General features: G+C 41.0%; 3 protein-coding genes across 7 annotated transcripts in view; 1 reads left to right on the top strand and 2 right to left on the bottom strand.

Annotated features, from left to right (window-relative positions):
• Positions 1-9: 9 nt before the first annotated feature.
• On the top strand, positions 10-2,316 carry dynlt1b (dynein light chain Tctex-type 1b). Its single transcript, XM_030405857.1, has 5 exons — positions 10-284; positions 462-503; positions 1,314-1,437; positions 1,538-1,615; positions 2,108-2,316. Exons 1-5 carry the CDS (start codon positions 258-260, stop codon positions 2,176-2,178), a joined length of 342 nt encoding a protein of 113 aa, XP_030261717.1. The 5' UTR covers positions 10-257; the 3' UTR covers positions 2,179-2,316.
• tmem181 (transmembrane protein 181) lies at positions 2,310-10,508 on the bottom strand. Of its 2 annotated transcripts, none has more exons than XM_030405855.1 (17): positions 10,142-10,508; positions 8,805-8,908; positions 7,973-8,040; positions 7,545-7,635; positions 7,290-7,408; positions 6,983-7,099; positions 6,742-6,822; positions 6,158-6,257; positions 5,828-5,958; positions 5,650-5,741; positions 5,498-5,555; positions 4,596-4,698; positions 4,429-4,480; positions 4,235-4,317; positions 4,031-4,120; positions 3,885-3,951; positions 2,310-3,787 (listed from the first exon to the last, which is right to left on the bottom strand). In XM_030405855.1, exons 1-17 carry the CDS (start codon positions 10,273-10,275, stop codon positions 3,703-3,705), a joined length of 1,575 nt encoding a protein of 524 aa, XP_030261715.1. In that variant the 5' UTR covers positions 10,276-10,508; the 3' UTR covers positions 2,310-3,702. The 2 variants fall into 2 exon arrangements, with proteins under 2 accessions (XP_030261715.1, XP_030261716.1); XM_030405856.1 differs by lacking the exon at positions 10,142-10,508 and adding an exon at positions 9,203-10,104.
• A 2,863-nt stretch (positions 10,509-13,371) lies between these two features.
• Positions 13,372-23,831, bottom strand: part of tulp4a (TUB like protein 4a) — a 34,950-nt gene continuing 24,490 nt past the window's right edge. For 3 of the 4 annotated variants that reach the window (XM_030405914.1, XM_030405916.1, XM_030405915.1), the window contains exons 9-14: positions 23,472-23,706; positions 22,083-22,227; positions 21,278-21,449; positions 20,364-20,457; positions 16,806-20,278; positions 13,372-16,656 (exon numbers count right to left, since the gene is read on the bottom strand). In XM_030405914.1, the coding sequence (XP_030261774.1) occupies positions 16,540-16,656; positions 16,806-20,278; positions 20,364-20,457; positions 21,278-21,449; positions 22,083-22,227; positions 23,472-23,706 (4,236 nt within the window). In that variant the 3' untranslated portion in view covers positions 13,372-16,539. The remainder of the gene's footprint in view (positions 16,657-16,805; positions 20,279-20,363; positions 20,458-21,277; positions 21,450-22,082; positions 22,228-23,471; positions 23,707-23,831) is intronic. The other variant, XM_030405917.1, reaches the window with a different exon arrangement.

Here is a 23,831-nt window from a genome sequence, read left to right as displayed (position 1 = left end):
TTGGGTGCTTTTAATTACATGTATGAACATTTATGAACAACTACTAAACAACACGTATCGATCAGGAAAGCTACGATTTAATGAATGATTTTATCCGAGAGAATCATTTCGTATTCTGCTGAGAAGTGTGGCCTTTTTCTTGTGTCCTCCGTCCCGTAATTTATAAAGACGTAAATTTAATCTGAAGGAATACAACCGGAAGTCATATTCCTGTGTTGAAAGTCGACATCGGAGAATTGTTGTCACTGGGTTTAGCCATGGACGAATATCAGACCGAAGAGGAGGTATGTTTGACGCTTGAAACTAGTTGTTGCTTGTATTTTTGTCACCTACAAATAAAACTTAGATTTTACCACACAGTTTTATCTCGTGTGGTCCAGAAAGCAATGTTAGAAGGCGAGCAGCCATGTCGACTGGCTAGCTTAAACTTTAACGCTATTGTTTTGTTTCTTATTGAACAGACTGCGTTCGTCGTTGAAGAAGTAAGCAAAATAATCAAAGAGGTAAGCAAAACATAGTCTCAATGCCTTTCGGTTTGTCCATAAAGTTTAGGTTTTATCGGCTTTTTGCTTCCGTTAGCTAGGAACTTTGTGTTGAGCTACCCTGTGGTTGCTAAGGACACTATACCGGTTGCTAGGCACCGTCCATCGTATATCATACACTAGACTGATTATAACGTCTTGATACAGTGTTTTTGATACATGAATTACTGATATATATAAGCTGTATTACAGTAACAATTTACAGTGATGGAAAGTAACTAAGTACAATATTTGAGTGTAGTCTTGAGGTACTTGTCCTTGACTTGAGTATTTCCATTTTATGGTACTTTATACTTAATTCCACTATATGTTGGAGGCAAATATTGTACTTTTTCACTCTGTACATTAATTTAGTATTCATACACATACACAATACATTAGTTTAGTTACTGTTCAGATTCGTACTGCATCAGAGTCAAATGATTGCATGTTTAAATCATTTTATTGACAATTAGAAAAAAAAATAGTGATTCAAATAATCAGAAAAATGCTGAATATCGGATTTGATAATTGGCCTGGCCGATAATGAATCAATCCACAGTATTCAGTATATGAATACATGTATATACTGTATATATATTTATTTGTATAAATATAGGACAGCAGGGATAAGGTGCATGTGTATATATTATCTATTCATGTATGTACAGAAGAAACAAATATAATTAGAGAATGTAACGGCAACACAGGTACTTCATACAACACTGTCAATTCAAAGCTATCCGGTATGGTCTAAATAACATACTTACTTTGTTTAAAATGTCTCTGTAGTCAGTAGAAGCAACCATAGGAGGAAATGCCTACCAGCACAGCAGAGTGAACCAGTGGACAACTAATGTAGTGGAGCAGTGCCTCAGTCAGCTCAGCAAGCTTGGGAAGCCTTTCAAATATATTGGTATATGCACTGCTGCCTCTCAAAAACATGAAATAATATTATTTGGATGATTGTTGGGCTCTGAAGCTAGTATTAAAAGATGTATGTTTTCTCCCTACAGTCACATGTATCATCATGCAGAAGAATGGAGCAGGTCTGCAAACAGCTAGCACATGCTTCTGGGACAACTCTACCGATGGTAAAATAAAACACCTCTGTGCTTTTTCATAGATGCAACTTTGAAATGATCTACGATGTGTTGTATGACTGGTTTCACTCAAGTTATGTTTTGATCAAAAAACAGTTTGGAGTGTCGAGATCATCTGCTGGTTCATGGTTGCAGACACTCTCCTTTTCTTTACACATATTTTGAGGATTTTATTTGCCAAAATAGGAGACAGAGCACACTGCAAACAAACTTTGACATAGATATCACAATTATATAATTGTGAATTAACTTGGCCATAATAGTGATAGAGTTGGGAAAATCTGATGTAATTACAGCCCTAATGCCAGGCCTGTCAATTGTTAAGTGCCTAGGCGGTAGAGATGTGAATTTTATAGCAACTATTGGTGTACTCTTAAGCAAGGCAGCCGTCTTTGAAATGCTTAAGTCGAGCTTGAGAGTCATCAACTCTAAAATTTAAAATGTGGTGTTGCCACTGACTTTACCCTTTATTACACCCAACAGGAAGCTGTGCAATCAGATGGGAGAACAAGTCCATGTACTGTATCGTCAATGTTTTTGGGCTGGCCATCTGAACAGACTACATTGTTCCAGTGTGTTTGAAATTTAAAGGATTTTGTGTGTTTTTCAGAACCAGCATGTTATGTTGGTTATATTTTAATGTATGCTTTTTTTATATTAAGTGCAACTGATTAAAACAACACCATGCTGTATATACTTTGCTTTATTTACACATGACATGACAGAGTGCTACATGCACAGCTTTTATCTCACTAAGCAACAAAAATGGCAAGAACTTCAAACATATCAGGACCCACAATAACCTAATTTCACCATCGATAACAACCATAAGCTACATTCAAACTGAAAGAATCAAAAATGTACATTTATGTCAAAGCATTTACACTTCTGAAACTGCTGCCCATTAAGAAAAAAACAGTGATATAAAGACAAGGCACCATCTTGATTAGAATACACGTTGAGATATTATTTGTAAGGAACAGGAGCAAAGTTTGTTTTGGCCGTTTTTGTCCATAAGCTTCAGTTATATAAAAGAAAGCAAAGGGCAGCATGTCTCACATTGTAGGCAATACAAGGAAAGTTACAGGAGAAAAAAAACAATATTTAAAATAATATGTTCTACATAAGGCAAAATATATTTGGCCAATGGTTTACCTACTGCATGGATAAGAAATGTTTAACATGATAGATCAGTAGTCCATTTACATAAAGTTGTGTAAAAGTCTTGCAGGTCATCAAAATCCATCCACCCATATAATGAGATAATACCGTATCAAATGCCACCACTTTTTGGCAAAATAAATACAATTCATTATAAGTGCAATAACAAAGCTTCCTTCCAGGGGAAGAATTGGTAAGAAGTGGTAATAGATCAGTGGCATCTACTCCAGTTAAGGCTCTCTGTGGTTTTTTTTAAACACTTCTGAGGACAATTAGTTTGTCAACAACCAACACTGCTATGGCACTAAAATTCACCAAACATGTCAATGCTGACGAGCCACAATGTACCGTTAAGAGTGCATAGCAGTGGCAGCATAAGCTTCCTTTACTCTCTACCATCAGTATAGTGTTCCTCAGCTTTGGCCAGATATATGCATTCTAATTCAGCTCAGAATGCCAGAGAGCGCCACGGAATGGCAAGAACATCAGTGCAAGAATAGAAAAAGGACAGTGGTTCACCACTAAGCATTAAAACAAAAAACAAAACAAAACATTGATTTCAAATGCAAATAAATCCCCAATTAATATTAGCACTTTCCCCGAATATTTTGAAGCGTAAAGTTGTGAAGTAATGATGGTTATGAGAAAGTAAAGTTTACAAATAGGTAAAAATTGTAATGTTTTACATCAGTCTGTTTCCTATGTTTTAGATGAGGCTGAAAGCATAAACAATGAAGTAAAAGTACAGTACATTCAGTCGACATGGAACTTATCCTTTTTTAAAAATAGATTTATGTACACTTACAGTATGTCATTTTGCATTACCAATGCAAATACTCCTTATTTACACGTACACATGTATATTGTAACAGTTTGTTGCGTTTTCATTGATTCCAACAGGGACACAGAGATCCACGTCAGTCACTGTCAGTCTCATCCTGGTACTTGGCAGTTGCCTTGATAGCTCGTCCATTTTGTAAAGGCATGTCCTCATAATCGCTCCTTTATGAAAACGAAGACAACATCAGTTCACACAGTGAATACTACCTCCCAAACTGTAAGGATTAAAGGTTCACAAGGCAACCAAGTAAATGCTTACCCATATATAACTTCATCATCGGAGTCATTTAGCATGGAGAAGGCAGGATTATCCTTTAACTGGGAGTCTGTGAAATCAAACAATACCAGTTAGTTTGATGCATTTGTCGATAATTTTCAGCATTGACACTGTACTGTATTACCTACCATAAAGGGCATTCTTGGAGGGGGAATACACAAATGCTAATGTGTACAAGTAGAAGTTGAGTAGGCCATAGAATGATAAAAATTCGGCTGGTATGTCTCAAGTAAAGGAAGAATTTCTCTTAATTTAAGACATCAGCATGCAATCTCATGTGGTACATTTAAGTGAAATCACGGTCAAAATGAAATATCATTGAAAAAGGATATAGTTTTGGTAATGAGTAGACAGTTCAGCAACAAAGTTGTCTTGGAGAGCCTTGGCACCAAACCTCAGGTAGAGAATGACCATGCTGGAGGAGAAAGGGCAGATCAGAATCAAATGATGTCAAATTTACCACAAAGGGCCTTAAAAAAAATCATTAAAGATTCCTGTTAGTTCTTTTATATTTCTGGCAACTGACCTTATTACAAGGACTACAAACGTCAGCGCTGTCAAAAACCTGAGCCGGAGATCTAGTGATGGAGAACACACAGAGAGCATTAGTTAACAGTTCATCATGATTAATGTAATCATAGTAATAGGAATTGGCGTGAATCAAATGCAAAGAGGTGAGGCATGCTATGATACCTGAGTATGGCATGTTCTTAAGCTCAGAACAAGCTCTGACAACCAGGAAGATCAGGTAGAGGATATAGAGGACGACTACAATCAGGAAGAAGACCTTCATGCCCTGGAGAAAAACACCAGATTTTATCCAACTGCTGAATACTAAATAGAACAACTCTGCCCAAACACTAAGCTTTACCACAACCTGTACCTCTACTGGAGCCTTAGAAGAGGACGACTCTACGAGCTCATGTTTTATTTGCTTTCACAGAGACATCTGGTACCCACCTGTTCAGACAGATTTTCTTACTATCCAGTCTGTGTTGGGCCAATCACCACTGTCTGTCTAATCTGGGTCAGGTTTGATACAAAGCAACCAAGGTGGCTGAAGAGGAAAGCTGAGCATCAGCCAGAACATTTTCACATCCAACATGACAAATTAATCATCTATTCTAACTGAGTTAATGATTGTTGATTTTAGTGGACATACTTTGATATGCGCAGTTGCTCTCAAGGTTTCACGAAGAAAGTATCTAGGTATTTTCCATTGCTCAGCACTACACCAAACACCGTGTTGCACTGATTCTGACCGATTCTATCCAGTGGCATTTTGGTCTTCGTCTATTATTAATGCCCTGTGGACCTCAAACTGAGGACCTCAAACTAATTCACATTTGAAAATTGGCCCAGCGATGGCTGTCAACCGCTACCTTAACTTCTGTTTATCTTGTGTTTTTTTTTTTCCTTTGGTGTCCTTGAAAATAAGATTTTTTCTTGTTGTTTTGCCAGGTAAAATAAAGTTTATAAAATTGAAATAAAATATGGAATAAAAGCATAAAAAACAATTGCTTTTTGTCTATCTTTGACTCCCACTTCATTAAACTGATCAAACTCATTGTGTTAAGTTTCACTAAAGTTCTCACCTCAAAGTTCGCTATATCCACTTTATACCTATAAGTTGGGTCCTGGAGTTCATTAACCCTGCAAGTTAAGAAAAGGAGAGTAGAATCCTGTCAGTCCTGTTTAAATTCACAGTTTGAATCCAGCTGCTAGTGGCCGATGAGGTCAGACTTACGTTTGCCATATGCCCAGTGTAACCGCCGAGAGCCACAGAAGACCCACAATGATCAGCTTAGGCAGGTAGAAGGTCAAACATTTTCTCTCACCCTGTGGAAACAACACACAATTCCTTAAAAAACATACGCTAAAAATAAGAGCAAAACAGTGAAGTATAGGTTTAGTAGTGGACCCACCTGAACCCTGATGCCATGATAAACACAGAGCCAGAAGAGCAGCAGGGCACACAAGAACAGAGCCTGGAAGAAAGCATCTAAGGTCCCTGGAAACCAGCTGTTCACCAGGAATGACAGTGGGAAAAATGGATCTGAACAGGAAAAAAGAAACCAAAGACGGTAAACAACGGTTCTTTATATTGAAAATGATACATAATATATGCAGTTCACATTTGGCTGCGAATATAAAGGTGCATCTGTTACGGTAAAAAAGGTGACGTAACAGGCTTTAACCTGTTGAGGGAAATTGAGGGTAAAAAAAGGACATGAGGAGAGATCACTGAAGCTCACCATTGTAGAGTAGAAGCAGAGGGAGCAGGATAGACATCCACTTCTGTTCTATGCCCCAATCCCTCATAGAGAACTTCCTCAGTGAGTGTGCAAACATACACTAGAACATGGGAAAAAAAAACGTTACTCCTACATTTGGTAAAGTTGGTTTTAAGTCTCTGAATTACACAATTTATCTTTTGTTCAATTGGTCAGCTTGGACATCGTAAATTGAGAGCAAATCATGACCAAGACCAGAGCGTATTAACACTGACACAAAACCTACACTTTGAGGGGTTGAGACCGACTCAAGAACAAGACCAGACCAGTGCATAAGCAACACTTACATGACTCACGATAAAATTTTGAACCTTTGTCGAGTACTACAACGCTAATATGCAGACATACAATGCTATTATTATTGAAACATTAACTGGGCAAAATAAAAAATCTACTCTGTCCCAAGTGTATATGATTAAATCGTCATCTTAAAGCCTTTCATATCAGCAGAAATATTCTTTTCGGGCAGATGCTGACATTTAATTTTAAGGTGTTTATTGGCTGATATAGATGACGTGCTGATAAAAAGTCATCTGTCTTCTTACCGTCACCATAAAGGTCAGCACAACAAAGACAAACCGGAACCAGATCTCCACTTGCGAGAAGGTGGGATTGTACGTTTTCCACTGAGGAGGAATATAAGAGAGAACAAAGGGAGAGAATCAAAAAGTGTTAAGAAGCTGTGACGGACCCGTGAGCTCAAAAATCTAATGCAACAACAAAAATGCAAACATCCCAGTTTAATTTATGAGCTGAAAAAGAATCCTGCCAGTGTTCTTCACTTACCACAAACTTGACTTTGATTTCATACGTGATATTTTCAAGGCCTTTGAAGCTGACCATGACCTGGTACCGGGTGTAGTTCAGATAGCCAAGATGGAGCACAATGATTTCATCACATATCTGTAAGGAGAGACAAAAAAACGCTGTTTGTTCAACTGCTCTGACGATGACAACATCTGTCAATGTAACATGATGATCAAATTTGATCCTGCACTCATCATTAATGACATTTCATAAACTCACACTGCTGCCTGGCGAAATGATAATGGAAGCATACAGCCGGAGAGAAATAAGGCTGATTGACACTTACAGCCCCGCAGTGTAGCATTCGTGATCTCTTGTGCCCTTGGTTGATCTGCATCACACTGGCATCCTGCATCACTCCCTTCAACTCAACATTGATGTCAAAAGGCTGCTGGAAGTCTCCCACTGATACACACAGCAGTAAAAACACGTTGTTATTAGTCAGATACATATGTGTTTTCAAAACAATAGAAAGCTATTTGAGTTGTGTCATAGAGACGCCCTAAATATTCAACTTTCATGTTTGTAGGTGTGGTCTTACTATTACTGTGTTGAGCCTGCATCACACAGGTGAGCCATAGCTGCTGGTTGTAGGTGGTGAGGGGGGGAGAATCTAGGTTGAAAGGCCCAGTCTGAAAATATACAATGAACAACATAATTACTTTGCTAATCAATACAAAAAAAAACGTTATCCAAGTAATAGCTTCTCTTAAACACAACATACATCAAATTAAGAGCGCAAGGGTAATGCTGGCAATTGCAGGGTGAAGACCATACTAACAAACACTAATAACAAAACACATTATTTAAAAAAAAAAAAAAATTGTACACTAGTGGTATATCTGCAACTATCTCACCAACCCATCATCATTTATTTATTCTTTTGCATAAGCGAAGTGACTGCATTCATTTAAAATGTTGGATGTGCAAGTGCTTGCCATTTCGGCAACGTACACCTTTTCATCTTACCTTAACTGAGACGTTTTTGACAAGTAGCTGATCGCCATTGTGCTCTTGCTCAGAAATAATCTTTGGACCTACAGAAATCAAGAACACATGATGAATACATTGCTTTTTTCACACGGTAATACCCCAAAAGACCTCAAATAACATGGATATCTGCAAACAAGAGGTCTGACTTGCCTACGCCAAGGTTTAAAAACGTGCAGCCATATAAACTAAATAAATCAAGTTAAAGGGGCACTATGTAGTTTTGGGGGAAGAAAATCCAACTTTCAAACACTATTTATGAGGTAAAGATACAAACTCAGATATATTGATTTTTTCCAAAGCTCTTCTCAGAGGAGAATGAGGTCGCCAGAACACTGTTTATATTTGGCGGACCCTGTCAAATTTCTAGCTTCAAACTAAGCAAAACAGCATGAAATTGTGTTGTCCTTGAGGGACAGTTTTTTTCTTTATAGAACTTATTCAGTCATGGAAACAAAGAGGGTTTGTTTATTAGTTTACTTAAGCAGTCAATGATGATCTTTCTGTTCTGATTCACATTTCTTCCCCACAACTACATGGTGCACCGTTAATGCTGTCGCCACATATGCAAATGTTTTAATGTTACCAAAGTTCAAATTTGGACAGTCCAAAAAGGAGCAGAGTAGTGGCTGAAACCAGTTCACATTTTAAAGTATTCTGCTATAAGAGCTTTGATAACAGCAGGTGATGCAACGAGGCAGAGTGACTCACTCACTTCCTCTGTATCTCAGAACCCCTAAGTCTGCACTTAAATGACTTCTGACCCACACCCAGCTAGGGCAAATGTTAGAGAAACCTTTATCAGGCATACCTGCGGTCCCAATGAAGACTGTGAGGGCAAAGCAGATCAGGAACAGCACGAAGACCAAGACGAAATGCCTTTTAGACAAGGTGTAGAGCCGCATGGGGGCCAATCTGTCACAAGGAGACATTTATTAAGAGTTTACACACACATACTAATAACCAAAACCACAACTAGAGAGTTAGAGAAACAAACCAACTCGAGTAATGTTTGTTTTGAGCTTAACGCTGTAACCCTACAGCCTGCTTTTCATGTGCGGATATGTCAACACTGCTAGCTTCCATGCTAGTTTATGCTAGCAGTAACAGATGGCAGCAAAATGCACAGTGGCTTTAACACTTATCTTCACACATTTAAACGTCATAAACACATCTCGGGTGTGTCCACTGACTAAATATCACACTTACAGCTCCATTTCTTTCGGGTTTCAGTCTCGCTGTCGAGAAAAAAGGTAAAAAATTCGCAGTGAATCGACATCCGTGTATCAACATCAGCCTGCGACAACTGGAATGCAACGTCACCGAAACGTGACGCCAGCGGGCAGGAAGGGAACGTGAAAGGGTAAGGGTGCTTGATGAAGTGCGTAGGGAACAAAGTAGGATTCCCTCCGTCCTTCCGCGTCCTTCTTTTGGATACACGTGCTTGTTTAGGCTGCGAGACTGTGATATATGATTCACTATTAAACATTATGTGGATATTTTATATTTGTTTTATTTGTGGGTAAGATATTTATTTTATTCAGCCAAAATCGAGAAGGTAACGACTTTCTGAACAGCTGAATATCGCGCATGCGTACTACGACTTTTTCTAATATCTAATGAGCGAACGTTTTGAATAAGTTAATGAATTTCTTCTTATTTCAACAACATTTAGACTTTACGAGAAGTTATGTGTTTTACTACCATTTAAAGGAAATACAATATTAAATTGTCTTCCACATGACACTTGTTGCCATTAGAAAGCAATAGAGAGGCCCCTAAAATGTGGTACCAACTAAAATTCTGGTACGTGTGGGGAAAATGTAAAGTATTATAGTCTGCACTATTTTTCCTTTTCCACCCATGTTATGATGCTTTTTACCCCTTCAGCCTGCCATCCCCGGAAATGTAAAGCCATGAAATATAATGCAATAAATGTATGACACTACATCAATACCTGCAATGAACACCTTTCGTTTGCATCTGCCATCTTAACACAACATGTCCATTATGCATAACTGTTGTGCATAACAGGGCGCATTTGTTTAATGATCATAATTCACAGCATACAGCGCCAAAATAGCCCTGTTACATAACGCAGCTGAAAATGGATGTGCCATTGTGTTGGTAGGTAAACAGGAGAGCCACCTGTAAAAACGATCATCTCGGAAAGGTGTCAGGTCCTCCTTCAGCTCGTTGTAGGCCTCCTGTATCTTCCTACAGAAGTATTTCAGCTCGCTGTACAGAGGGTTTTCCAACCCGGACGAGTAGTCGTTGTCCATTATCCCACCGAGCCGTCTGACGGCTGAAAATGGCGACGTGGAAACAGCCCGCGGTCTTTAGACAACAGCACAATGATCCGTCCGTTTTGTCACGTCGCTTGATTGAAAGTGCAGCCGAAGCTGTTTTGTTTGTGTCGGTTCAAAGGAAGAGGGGGGGGGGGGGAAGCCGTATGAAAAAAAAGAAGAGGGGGCGGAAGCGCATACCCATCACACGGGAGGAGGGTCACGTGATCAGAGTTCAGCACCACGGACAGAGACAGACAACTGCCTCTGATCACAGCAGGGACCCCACGAAGCTGTGTCAGTGAGCTGCAGACTCTGGTGGACTAGTCCTTCAGTCTATCAACCAAGAGATGAATGCATTTAAACACAGTGTCTTCACAGTCCAGGTGGGGTGTGGACCAGTGGCGGCTGGTGACTGAAAAAATTGAGGAGGACAGGAGGAAAACCAGTCCACGGTGTCATGTTATTTTATACAAGACAACTACTTATCCCTACTTTCTTATATTTAATGAAAACTAAGCAATAAAACAATGACTTAAAAGAATTCTTTAAAAAACATTTTATTAAATGGCTAATATACAAGACAAAAAAAATACCACTGTATATCCCTTACGGAATTTGATCCCCAGTCACCTGCTCTACTCACTGTGCTACCACAGCAATCAATGTACATACTTCACGACAGCACAGGACATCACACACATCACTCATCACAATCGCCCGGTCGTGCCGCTAACGTTATTTCCTCTAGCAGGACGAAGGAAACGAAAACTATGAATTATGTTTCTGACTGCTTCGCTCTGATTTCTCCCAACAGTTTTTTTTTCTATCAGAAATGTGCTTATATTTCCTTTGAAACCGATTCCAATGTCGCTGAAAACTCCATATTTCTTGTCCGAGCATGGCGGGCAGTGAAAGCTGTAAAATACCATATTGACCCGAATATAGGACGACCCCTCTTTTCAAGACTAATCATCAGATATGACTCTGATATCCAAAATTTGTTTCACAGTAACAAACTCACACACCTTCCTGTCAATCTCTTGGAAGCGGCCGCTTAGAGGACCACGATAAGCTTTTCTCTTACTGTTAGCGTTTTCAGACGATCTTTTTGGACCCGCCATCTTCGGACGTTACACTCCGTAACTCCATATTTCTTGGCTGGCTGACAGTTGTTTGGCACCTCCGCTGCATTGATCTCATTATCTTAAAAGCATCAGCATCATAGCTCCGCCTCAGATGTCTGTTAACTTGCCACACTTGATCCACTTTGCTCCGTAAAATCACCGCGTCTCTCCATTTTTCATCTCCTGTCACTTCTTCTCCGCTGTGATTGACAGATAACCGCAGCCACAGTGTCAGTGACGTCTCTACAATAAGCTGGCGCCCTCTGCCGTTGCGGTCGCGTAGCGACCCAGACAACTATCAGCATGTGTCAACGGTTAGACACCGATTATAAGACGACCAGAGACGTTCTACTATTGTAGACGACCCCACTTTTTCACATAATTTTAATCGAAAAAAAAAAAAACTCGTACTATATTCGGGTCAATACGGTACATAGAAGTATTTTTTGTTTACGGCTGTATAAACGTGAGAATGAAATTTGGGAACTGTTATTGGACCAACCTGCTGTCAATCTTGTATTCTGGTTGCTGATTGGTAAGGGAGGACGTCCTCCCTTAGCGCGTCATTTTACGTGTCTTAGCCAATCATAGATCAGCATGAAAAAATCCTGAATTGATGAGTGAATGGGTGAATGGATGAATGGAGCGAATGGAAGGAGATCCCTCCCACGGAGGACAGAAGCCCTCCGTCCTCCTCTAGCCCCCACCTTCCTGCTCCCTGCTCCTCTCACAGACTGCTCTGTCTCCTCCGTCTGCAGCTGTCGCTGTTCAACCGTTTTAGGTGGATTTTCTTCCAAAGAAGAAACTTTTCTAATGATATAATATATATATACAATATTTTATAAATGATACTGAGATTTGGTTATGATTTATTTCAACCAGTTACTCTTTCTTAAAAAAAAAATGGATCTTCCTCTTGCCTCCCAAAAATAGAGGAGGACCAACCCCCTCTGCCTCTATGGACGAGCCTCCTCTGGTGTGGACTGTGGAGAATAGAAACTGAGTCATACTTGTTGAAAAAGTATGTATTTTAAAAGCATTATACCTCCACCTCTGCATCAAAGTGTACTGTTTGAGACACAGGTACATTTACTTGAAAAACACTATACTTAAGTACAATTTTAAGGGTTAGCTGATGTTATTTTAGTATATGTCTTTCACCACTTTAACTACATTAAAAAAAATAATACTGTACTTTGTACTCCAATTTATTTGCTTACTCTAGTTATCAGTAACTTTGCAGTATCACATTTTAAATGTTTTAAACCTCTCACGACAAATAGTTACTCTGGTGATATGCTGCCCCTAACTGATGCTAACGGTATTCCGTTTATACAGCCATGACTGTAGCTACTGTTAGCATGTTAGCTCAGTTAGGCGTGCAGCTAGCTGGACTACAGGGGGAGTGTTGGCGTTTACACCACTAGCACAGGAGCTTTGGACCACTGGAGAGAGAGGGAGAGATTGTTTTTCAATTCCAGGGCTAGCTGTTAGCATGCTAACTCAAGTAGATAACTCTGCAGCATAATGCAGAGATTTTTGACATAACGTCAACATTTGTTGATAAATTTAGTTATTTTTTTATGCTTTAAACTGAAATTCTTACATATAGCCCCTTTAAATTAATTTATTTTATAGGCAATCTGATACAAAAAGTCAAAATCAGAAAAATGTTGATGTGAAATGTTTTACATACATACTTTTACTTGTACTATTGGTTGCCAGAAAACTACTTTTGAAACTTAAGTATATTTGATATCAGACACTTTAAAGACTTTTGCTCAAGAACTATTTGCATGGGTGACTTTCACTTTAACTAAAGTAATATCTTACATTATAACTTTACTTTTACTCTAGTATAACGTTTGGGTACCATTTACAAACTCTAGTCCAATAGCTGGCTAGATTTAAACAATGTCAACTTTAAATACAACAGTGCTGGATATCATTTGGAGACAAGACAGCATTTTTTCTGAAACAATGACATTTTATTCAAAAGATGCGTGACATATACAATTATAAAATAATTTACATGGCATGCCTTACTATCCATTCACTATAAACGTTCAGTCACCAAATCAGAGTCAGCTTCTTTTCAAGTGTTTTTGTCATTTAAGTCTACATCTAGAAATACAAAGCACATAATCTTTTCTAAAGAAAAGCCAAATCCTACAATATCTACAACAGGTCATCTCATGAAATCAGTTTAAAGTGAATCGTTAACCTAAGTCCATAGGCAATTCTCAACATGAGCTCAGTGGCTTACACTTGTGAACTTATGTGAACGATGTGTGTATGTGTGTGTGTGTGTGTGTATGTGTAAGAAGCCATGATCACACACCTTTAAAGATAATAGATTAAACACTGATGGGATTGGTAGACTGCACAGTTGAATACAGACACACCTTGACTTGACAGTTACACTCTACATAACTAGTCTACCGACTACACTAAACTGGGCACTTACTCATTCACATCTTTTCCATCCAATGCAAACTTCACAAAACACAGAAAATCTGCCCGTTCCCGACCCTCCCGACCCGACCCTCACCTTGCCATCTCACAATTTGGGCTACACTTGAAACAATTTTTTTTTTCTTTTTTTCTTTTTTATCAACACAAAGAAATGTTCAGAAAATTCCACAATATACAGTATGTATAGATACTATATCTCCTTTAGGAAATAATCTCATAAATAAAAACGTACAGATCAGCAACTGAGATGCTGAACTAAAAGAACGGTATCAAACTGTGGTCAAAAATGATGACAAAGAGTTTTTCCCCCAAGAAAATATTGCACAACTAACACAAAAAGATGGATATTTTTTTAATGACATGCTCATGTTCTTTTCGTTTCCTTTTTTTTTTTTAAAACGATCAGTAAAGACTTTTAACTTGAAATTCTTTTTCCCTACAACACTCCCCCTCTGACAGACATGCATCTCCTTGTGATGTGGAAAGATCACACTAAAGAATGTAATAATCTCATCAATTCAGAGACTAAATCAGAGCTAGAAATGAAGTTACACTTCATTCTAGGCCTTTTTTTTTCTATAAATTTAAGCAAATGCATATTTTGGCACAAACGTTATAGGTGACCCTAATCACACCTGCCTAATGCTATTAAGCCTAAATATTACTGCCCCTTTTTACTGACTTTGGCGACCATCTTATACAAATAAACCTATTGCAGATATTTGCAATGTGTCTAATAATTACCTCCAATAAAAAGGTTGTGTTTTCACCTTAGTCCATTTGTTAGCAGGATTACACAAAAACTACTGAATGGATTCCCACCAAATTTAGATGGCGGATGGGTCTTGGCGCAGAATAGATCACATGAACATTTTGTTTCTCACTTTCTTTAGCATTACAAGACAGGGCATTTTTAGACATTTTTTTTTTATTTCTCATGAAATAACGCATGGATCTTGATGAAATAAATCAGGTGTATTTAGGTGTTTGGTATCTATGAGTGAGTACAATTTGATGCAAATAAAGGGGACTGTTGGGTCTTGGCAGAGGTATGCGCTCTACTGACAGTCATTCTAATTAGGCCCTGCTTTGTGTCTTCAGTTCAACACAAGCCTAAAAAAAATTAGCTGTTCAGATTTCAGTGTCTGATTTTAATAGCTTCATCCTTCATTGGAGTTCTGACTTCAAAGATTCAGTGACAATGATTTCAGCTTAACTGTTTACTTTTTTGTGGTTGTAGCTGTTGAGTTAAACAGTACTACAGCTTCACTCCACACCTGATATTACACTTAAAACACAGTGGAGACAGGTGTGAACACATCTGTCAAAGTCACCCATGTCTCTTTACAACATTTACATATGACTGATATGTATTTACATGACTTTTGAAGAGAGTATGAAATGGCATAGGTGAAATATACAAAAATATTTCCTGTACCTTTGCTAACATGTTTAGTGTGGTCTGTAAGAGCAGGGGCAGTTCCCCCATCTTCCAACTACACTCACTTCACAGAAGTGACAGCAGGTGACAAATCACTTCATGCCAGAGTTGTTCAATCCAGGTATTAGTGACTTATTTTGAGCCCGTGTCACCATATGTAGATATTTCACCAAGTACAGGATATGTCAGTCAAAGCTATTCTGCACGCCCCTCCCGACCACACAGCAATATTCAAATTCAGCCATCAGTCTCCCAAATAAAGCAGGTAAGTTGAAAACCATGTTGACAGGGTATGAAGATTGTATATCACAAACAATGACAATAATGTTAAAATTCATATTTGAATAGATAAACAACAAAATGTACATATAAATTAATCCATGTAGCAGGGTTAACATTTCTTCTTCCTTCAAAGCCCCAGGAAACCATGTGGAAAAGACTGCAGTTCACCTCATCTATATTTACTCCTCGAACAATCCAAAGTTTAACAGTGACACACTTTTCACAACAGTGAAACGTGTGAACTCTTAGTAGTGCTCCTAAGTAATGCATATATCTAAGCCTCAGTTCCAGCAAAGATAGATTGAGATAGTAACAAAAGGAATGGCAGAGAGCGAACACAAAAGAACCTCCTACCCGAGTCATTTAATAAAACCCTAAAAGCAAAAGCAGTATAATAAAGTGGTAACTGTTTCACTGAAGTTTTGTACAGCAATGGATTTCAGTGCCCAGTAGTACCTGTGCGCTCTGGGAGAAAAATGAGTTTTATCTCCAGAGTGTGGTTTTCAAGTATTACTGCTGCCTCTTTTGAAAACTGCACCTTGACAACTCCTCTCCTCTCACTTTACCAATCGTTTATCATGTCTACAAGCTTCTTCTAGTTAAAGCAGCATTTATTTGCATGATGATTACCAAAGCTCAGCTCTTTGGCCCTACATGCTTTGCAAGGTGCCGCTGACTGCCGAACGGAGCAAATCTGAGGGCATCCTTGAAAAATGCAGCCAATGCTTATTGCACCAACTCTAGTGGCAGCATTGTGTAGTGCAGCATGATTGTATCTCTCTCCCTCTCTCTCTCTCTCTCTCTCTAAGACCAGGGCTGATTTTAGTCTTCTCTCCAAAATCAAAGTTTACTAATCTCAAATGAAACAACTGTGCCCCTTCAACAGATTGCATTTAAATCCCAGATATAACTCAGGGTAAGTAGGGAGGGGGCAACTCATTTGAGGCGTTGGGTAACATTGGCTAAAGCCACAGCAAAGGCCTGCACAGCAGAGAAGGGATACTGGAAGTCCAGGATGTAGGCATTGCCATCAATCCTGCCGAACTGCATCACCTGTAAAGAAAAACAAAAACCAAAAAGTTTATACAGACTGTAGCCATGACAGTACCATCCTTATCATGTCCTAGTGCCATCAGGACTTGAGTGCTATAGTAATCACTTTAATATGAGGAAAACATGTACTAAGTATTCCTTCCTCTTACCTGTCTGCCCTCCAGTTCAATTTGAAAGTTCTTGGCAGACTCCTGTGTGACACGCCCACCAAAGTCCAGCTGGTAGACCTGCGTGGCTTCATTCCACAGTGGTTGCTTGTTAGCCATGACATACACAAATCCCTGGCTGCCCAGCCCTCTATCCTCCTTCTCGTTGGCCTTTCGACACTTGATCTCGTCCAGTTCACTGGCAGCTCTCAGGTTCCTCTTACTCTTCCAGCCCTTCTTACCGCTCTGGCACTGATTGAGCAGCTCATCCCCGCTGATGAACAGCTCTGGCTCACTTTCGGAACTGTCTTGGAACTCACTGTTGGCAGTGGCTTTACTCAGCTTCTTGGCCTTCAACTGCTGCTCTTTCTGTCCCTTCAACTTTTTCTTGTCCCTTCCTCCCAGCCGCGGACTGGAGATGAGTGAATTGAAATCACCCAAAGCTCTGCCCTCTTTTTTCGACTTGCTCCCTTCAGCCAAAGGTGGCACATTGGCCTCCTCAGCACGCCCATCAACACGCTTGCGGTTCTTCTTGCTAAACTTCTCAGACCTCTGCGGCACTGGGCTCTCAGTCAGGGAGAGCACCTCCTGAAAACCTTCCCCAGCATCCCCCATACCTTCTTGTAATCCTCCATGGTTCTGCAGCTCTGCTGGTGGTGGTGGAGGCGGTGGTGGAGGAGGCGGAGGAGGAGGCGAGAGGGCATTTTTGTCTATTGCCATGTGGGAGACTTTGGGTGGTAGTGGCACTGCAGGACTGGGCATAGGCGGGCAAGAGTTATATGTACCCCAAGGAGTGTGAAGGGCAATGGGGGGAATGGGCAGCCCGGCACAAGCACTTCCCCCTGGATACATGGGTGGGAGAGGGCAGCAGGCCAGGTTTGCCAGATTTGCAGGGTAACCTGGTGGTAAGACAAGGGTTGCATCTTGCTGTGAGAAGGGTACTGGCGCCACCACCTCCTTTGGGGAGGAGCAGGGGCGTGGTGAACTTGGGATGGGCTGGAGCTGGGCTCCAGGATAGGCAGTTGTTGGAGGGTACTGGAGAGAGATTTGGTAGCCTGCAGCTGCTGCAGCAGACTGAAATGATGCAGCACTGGGGCTGGTGGGGGACTTTGGAGACAGAACAAAAGGCAGCCTGGACACATCCAAGTGCTGAGCTGGGCTAAGAATAAGTGGGGGTGGTTTGTGAGGTCCGGGGAGGCCAGTGGGATTCAGGGTTGCTGTCCGTTCCTGAGGAACCCACACTTCCTCGGTGGCAGCTGGATCCCACTGATAAGGAGGTGGGCGTTTGACAACCAGCCCTGATGCATCATTTCCTCCTAGCGCCATATGCCTCAGTGACTGGTTCATTGTTTCATCCTCAGTAAACGCTGAATTAACATAATCAGCCCTGTCTCTGTTTCCTCCTCCTGTTGCATTCACAGATCCTTCAAGAGAGCTCAGCAGGTTGTAAGAGGACTGGGAGGCCAAAGGAGTAGCACTGTTGGAGTGAACGATAACTGTGCTGTGTGGGGCCCCAGTCCCTGGAGGGAAATCCTGCCTGATAATAGTACCTCCTGCTATTCCATTCGCACTCCCTGGAGCAGTGCCTCCAACACTGGATCCACTGCTACACTGACTACAGGTGTATAAGGCTGTTGGCACCCTCTGCTGGAACGACGCTGCTAGTGCACTACTGTTTTTAGCCTTAGGAGGCAGTGGTCTGGGTGGTTCCAGCATTTGGGAAACTTTGAGAGCGGCCTCTCGGCTATTTCTCCTGAGAGTGGCATGGATCAGACTGCTGTCAAGCCTCTGTCCAGGGGTCCTGCCAACAGCACTGTTCAGATTGGCTGGGTCTGGGTATGGGGGTGGGTCTCCACTGGGTATGGAGTAGCGAGGTGCAGTGAGTCTGTTGAGAGTCGCAGAGGTGTAGGGCAGCTGGATCTTCTTGTCAGCTGAGGAGGAGGAGGAGGATGAGGAGGAGGTGACCCTGAGAGTGGCGGAGCTGCCAGGTCCCTGGAGTGTGTAGACATTCTGATTGCAGACAAGGCGTGTTCGAGGGCGACATACTTCCTCCACATTCCCACTGCTGTCAAATGTCGTTATCCTCTCATATCCCAGGGGTGTGGGATACTGCGCTTGTTGCTGACCTGAAGGATAAAGTGGGAACTCTCCCTTCTTCATACAAAGGTCACCAGGGGGAGGAGTCCCGCTGGTGCCTCCTCCTGTTCCAGCTGCAGCACTGGAGGCTGCACTGGAGGCTGATACCGAGGCGGCGGCTGCTGCTGCAGCAGCCACAGCAGCAGCAACTGTCCCGGGGTAGGGGGGCGGAGGGTTCATCTTGCTGAGCTCTAGAGGGGCACTGAACACCACTGTATCACCCTCAGCCAGCTGTGGAGTTGACCGAGTGGTTTTGATTTTCAGCAGGTGCTCATGTTCACCCCCCACTGCTCTCTCAACCACTAAATCAGCAGGTGGATGGGGGATCTGAATCTGCAGTGCTCCTGGCTGGAGCTGGTGCACTGATGCACCTGAAGTCTGTCCTGATGACATGGAGGGAACAGGGATTTGAATTTGTAGCTGCTGCTGAAGTTGGTGGTGGTGCTGTTGCTGTTGCATCTGATGCTGATGCTGCTGCTGCGACTGCTGTTGATGAATTTGCTGCTGTTGCTGCAGGTGCTGTTGAATCTGTTGATGCTGCTGCTGAAGTTGATGCTGTTGCTGTAGTTGATGCTGTTGCTGTATGTGCTGTTGGAGCTGATGTTGATGCTGCTGCTGCTGTATGTGTTGGAGCTGCTGCTGAATGTGCTGTTGCTGAAGCTGCTGCTGCTGCTGTTGTAAATGTTGGTGCTGTAGCATCTGCTGCTGCTGTTGGAGCTGCTGCTGCTGCTGCTGAAGCTGTTGTTGGTGGTGCTGAATCTGTTGTTGGTGTTGCAGTTGTTGTTGGTGGTGATGCTGCTGCTGCTGCTGCTGTTGTTGTTGTTGTTGATGGTGACTTGGTGGTTGTTGCTGTTGTTGTGAAGGATGATGGGAAGGTGGAGGTCCCACCATTAGGCGACCCATTTCTAGTCCCCCAAAGATGACCTGACCAGGACTGGAGTACCTGGAGGGGACCGTGTACTGGGCTGTCAGGATGGTGTCCTGGCTTTGGTCTGACCCACCGGCAGCAGCCCCAGCAGGGTTTGCTGTGGGATTTGTAAGGACATCCAGCTGAACATTTTGATTGGCTAATAGTGACTGGACTAAACCAATGCTTTGGGCAGGGGACATGGCCTGGGCTGGGCTATGGATGGGAGCAATGGGGATGTTGACAGTGCAGGGTGGGTTGTCGTCAGAGCCACCAGCAGGGCCCGTGACAGGCAGGTCATCTTCATCTTCACTGAAGACATTTGGGCTAAAAACAGGCAGGTTGATATAGTCCATGGAGATCTTGCGCACCTCTGGCAGGTAGATGGTCATCTGTCGGGGCTGCAGATGGAGGAGACTCGTCTTGTATATGACTGAGGAATGAGAAACAGGGTAGGAATGAGCAATTTATATATTCATTCAGGGCTAACGGCAAAAGGCCAAGTTGTTGATGGTTACCTGCACCAAGATTGGTTGGCAAGAATGTGGCCAGCCCAACAATCTTAAACTTTGTTCCCCAGATATTCGATGTGACCTGAGCAAGGTAATTTTGCTGAAAGACATGAACAAAGAGAATAATATTAATCACCAAGAAATCATAAGGAAATCTGACCACCTGTCATTAGACTGATTGAAAAGCTCTAGTGAATGTTTAATGATCTAGCAGTTTTATTTCTTTATCACCTTCAAAATCATATGTATCAAATAGTGCTGGGCTGTATGACCAAAAATGTATATCACATTATTTTTCAAAACAGTTTCACGGTATATGATGGTATTTTTTTTTTCCCATGCATAATCTGGTTTTCACAGCATTTTCTACTGGTTGAGAGAGGAATTCCTAGCCCCTTTTGGATAAAGAAGGTGGCACTCTGCCGCCCTCTCTATCTAAAAGGGAGGTGTAATATTCCTTCTTTTCCAAAAAGCTGCCACTGAGGTAAACATAAACATGTGACGTGACGTGAAGCGTCTGTTAGTAGCTTGCCGCTACAACAACAAGCTGACAGCTAGAGACCAAGGAGACGCTAGCATCTCCCAGATCTCAGCGGCTTTCCAGTTGCTCATCTTGACATCCGCGGATGAAGTCATGAACTGCAATGCACTACCGTTTACCCTCACCACGCCTCGTAGTCGCACCATGCCTGTTTAGAAGTGCAACGTTGAAAAGGCCCTGGTCTGAAACAGTGTCACGCAGCGTAGCATTCCGAACGTTGTGTAATCAAATACACCAGTATGGCGGTATATTAAAAATTAATATCATAACTAAAATATACACCGGTGTTCGGTGTGAACCGGTATACCGCCCAGCACTAATATCAAATAAATACATTCATGAAAAATAATAAATTAGCTTTCAATAATTTTACATTTACCTGAGTGATGTCATCAAGTGGAAATTCCCTCCGTGTTAGACTGGGTGACCCAATCGAGGGTTTACGTATAGGTAACCGCGGTGACCTGGAGATCTCTTGTGTAGCACGGGACAGTTTGGGTGATTTCCTGGGATCAATGTTGATCCTGTTGGTAAAGGGACAAACTAAGTCTCTACAGAGAAGGTAGCAAATAAAAGAAGAAGGTTTAGGCATGCAGTGAACCAAAAGGAACCAAAGAACATTTCATTACAATTAGAAACATATGCCGCGGGTTGATGTAAGAAGGAAAGTTAAGAGACTACAGGGATGCCACAGTAATTATGAAATTAATTCCAGAGATACAATGAAGAATTAAACAGGAGTAAATTATCATAATGCAGTGTGTATTTGGCAGAAATATTAATCAATTAATTTTAAATTGTCCAAAGATTAATTTAATGTTTTCATGCAGTTAGAGGATGGAGTGACAGTAATCTGAGACATCCGAATGCATGCTTTGGTTCTTTGCCGTTACAGATGCATCTAAACAAACACTGAATAATTGGGAGACATTGAATGTTTAAAAATAAAACTAAATTTGCAAAAAAAATGTTTCCTGCTTTAAATAGAGTAATTATGCAATGTGTTAACTAAACCACCTTCACTTGATATATTTAATATTGTGTGCAGAAAACCAAACAGCTGCTTTTCCATTACATGTGGACCGTTGACTGCTGATGGGACCAAGTGTCACACACTTAAAACATGAAATATTAGTAAAAGAACTAATAATTCTGCAGTAGACACTGATTAGGGCTCTGGTTACCTGGGGAGTTTGGGGGATTTGCTGCCTCTGGATATCTTTGGAGATTTCTTGCCAACCCAGTCATCACTCAGCTCAATGTCACTGGAGTCGGAGCAGTTACAGCTGTCAATCATTGCAGATATCAGACTGTTGCCGTATATTTCATCTGTCGAGAGAAAATAAAAAGGAGAATGGAAAGAGTCAAGTCAATTTTAATAAATGGATTTTAAATGTGTAGTTCTTGAGATAAACTTTAACATTTAACACAGCTAATATGTGGTCATTTTTGTTCTGTTATTTACAATGACGTGGGAAACCTCTGCAACCTTGATATTCAAAATAACATTTTAATTCTAGTTAAATGATTGGAAATGATTATGATTAAGTTGGCACAGAAATCTAGTTTTAAAAACCTCAAGGCAGAACCTTCATCATTTCTTACAAAAAACATGGCTGCAGCAATGTTCCATTGTTTCTACAGATAGGCCTCTAGACACATTCAATCCAAACCATTGTCTCAGTGGTTTAAATTCTGGTCTTTTCATTATGTATATGGAGACTTTGAACCACTGCTGCTCCAGTTTAGGTCAAGCTCATTTATTTGATGGACATTAAAGTGTGGATGGGCTGGAACCATTTCATGGCTGGCGCTATTTATCACTGTGTGGGGAGGGTGCGGGTTGATTTATGAGGAACCCAGGGGCCATCAAAGCCCCCATTAAGCAGCTTTTAATTAACATGGGCCCAGTCTGCCTTATGTGACTGAAACATAGTCGCTCTCTGAGTGCCAGCTCAAGAAACTCAAATGACTGGAAAAGTACTGCGCCAGACAAATGCATTTAGCAGCTCCATTGTAATCTTGACAAACAGTAAACTATGTGTATGTTATGATTACAACACAGTAATTTGTTTCTTTTACAGCCATCCAAAATCCAGGTCAGTTACACAAAGGGCAGTAAAATATAATAGATTAGAGATTATAGATTATTTGTCAGCTATTAAATAAATCAGCGACTATTCTGATATTAGATTAACTGGTTTATGAAGTATTCTTAAAAAAGTCCAAATTCTCTGATTCAAGCTTCGTAAATGTGCATATTTTCTGGTTTCTTTACTCCTCGATGACTGATCAAAACATTTGAGGATGCGATCTTTGGCTTTGTGAAACACTGATTGACATTTTTCACATTTTCTGACATTTCAGAGACCAAACATCTAATCAGTTAATTGAGAAATGATCAATTATCGATTGATCGACAATGAAAATAATTGTTAGTTGCAGCCCTATCATGAACTGCAATCCACTATATTGTTATCAAAATTAAATCAATCTAAATTGAAATAATAACCAAAATAAGGTTAAAAAATTGTACATGTTGTATAGCCAATATGAAGAAGGCTCAGTTTTACCCGTTTTTCCATCTGTCTTGGGGTCCATGATGACAAACTCTGGACGCAGTTTGCTTATTCTTCGGCCTTTGAGGATCGGCACCAGACCTCCTAGGTACTCCAGATACAGAGTGTAGCAAGGCCCCCCAACCTCAGGGTTGTCCTCAGTACGCTTCATGGTACAGTGCAGACGCTCATTTCCAGCTGTTGGGTAGCTCACAAAATCACGCATGTTGTTGGGATCTGGGATGGGGGGCTGAAACAAAAAACATTAGGATGTAGTGTTGTTCAAAACTTATGTCACAGCTACCATGAAGTACATTGCCAAGAGGCTCTTCACTATTTATTTTAATGGTTTTAATGGATCTAGCAACTCCTGTC

The sequence above is a fragment of the Sparus aurata genome, chromosome 22, assembly GCF_900880675.1.
Source record: "Sparus aurata chromosome 22, fSpaAur1.1, whole genome shotgun sequence".
In the NCBI taxonomy this organism is placed as follows: Eukaryota; Metazoa; Chordata; class Actinopteri; order Spariformes; family Sparidae; genus Sparus; species Sparus aurata.
The sequence above is the reverse complement of the archived record's forward strand: the minus strand, read 5'-3'. Positions and strand labels throughout refer to the sequence as shown.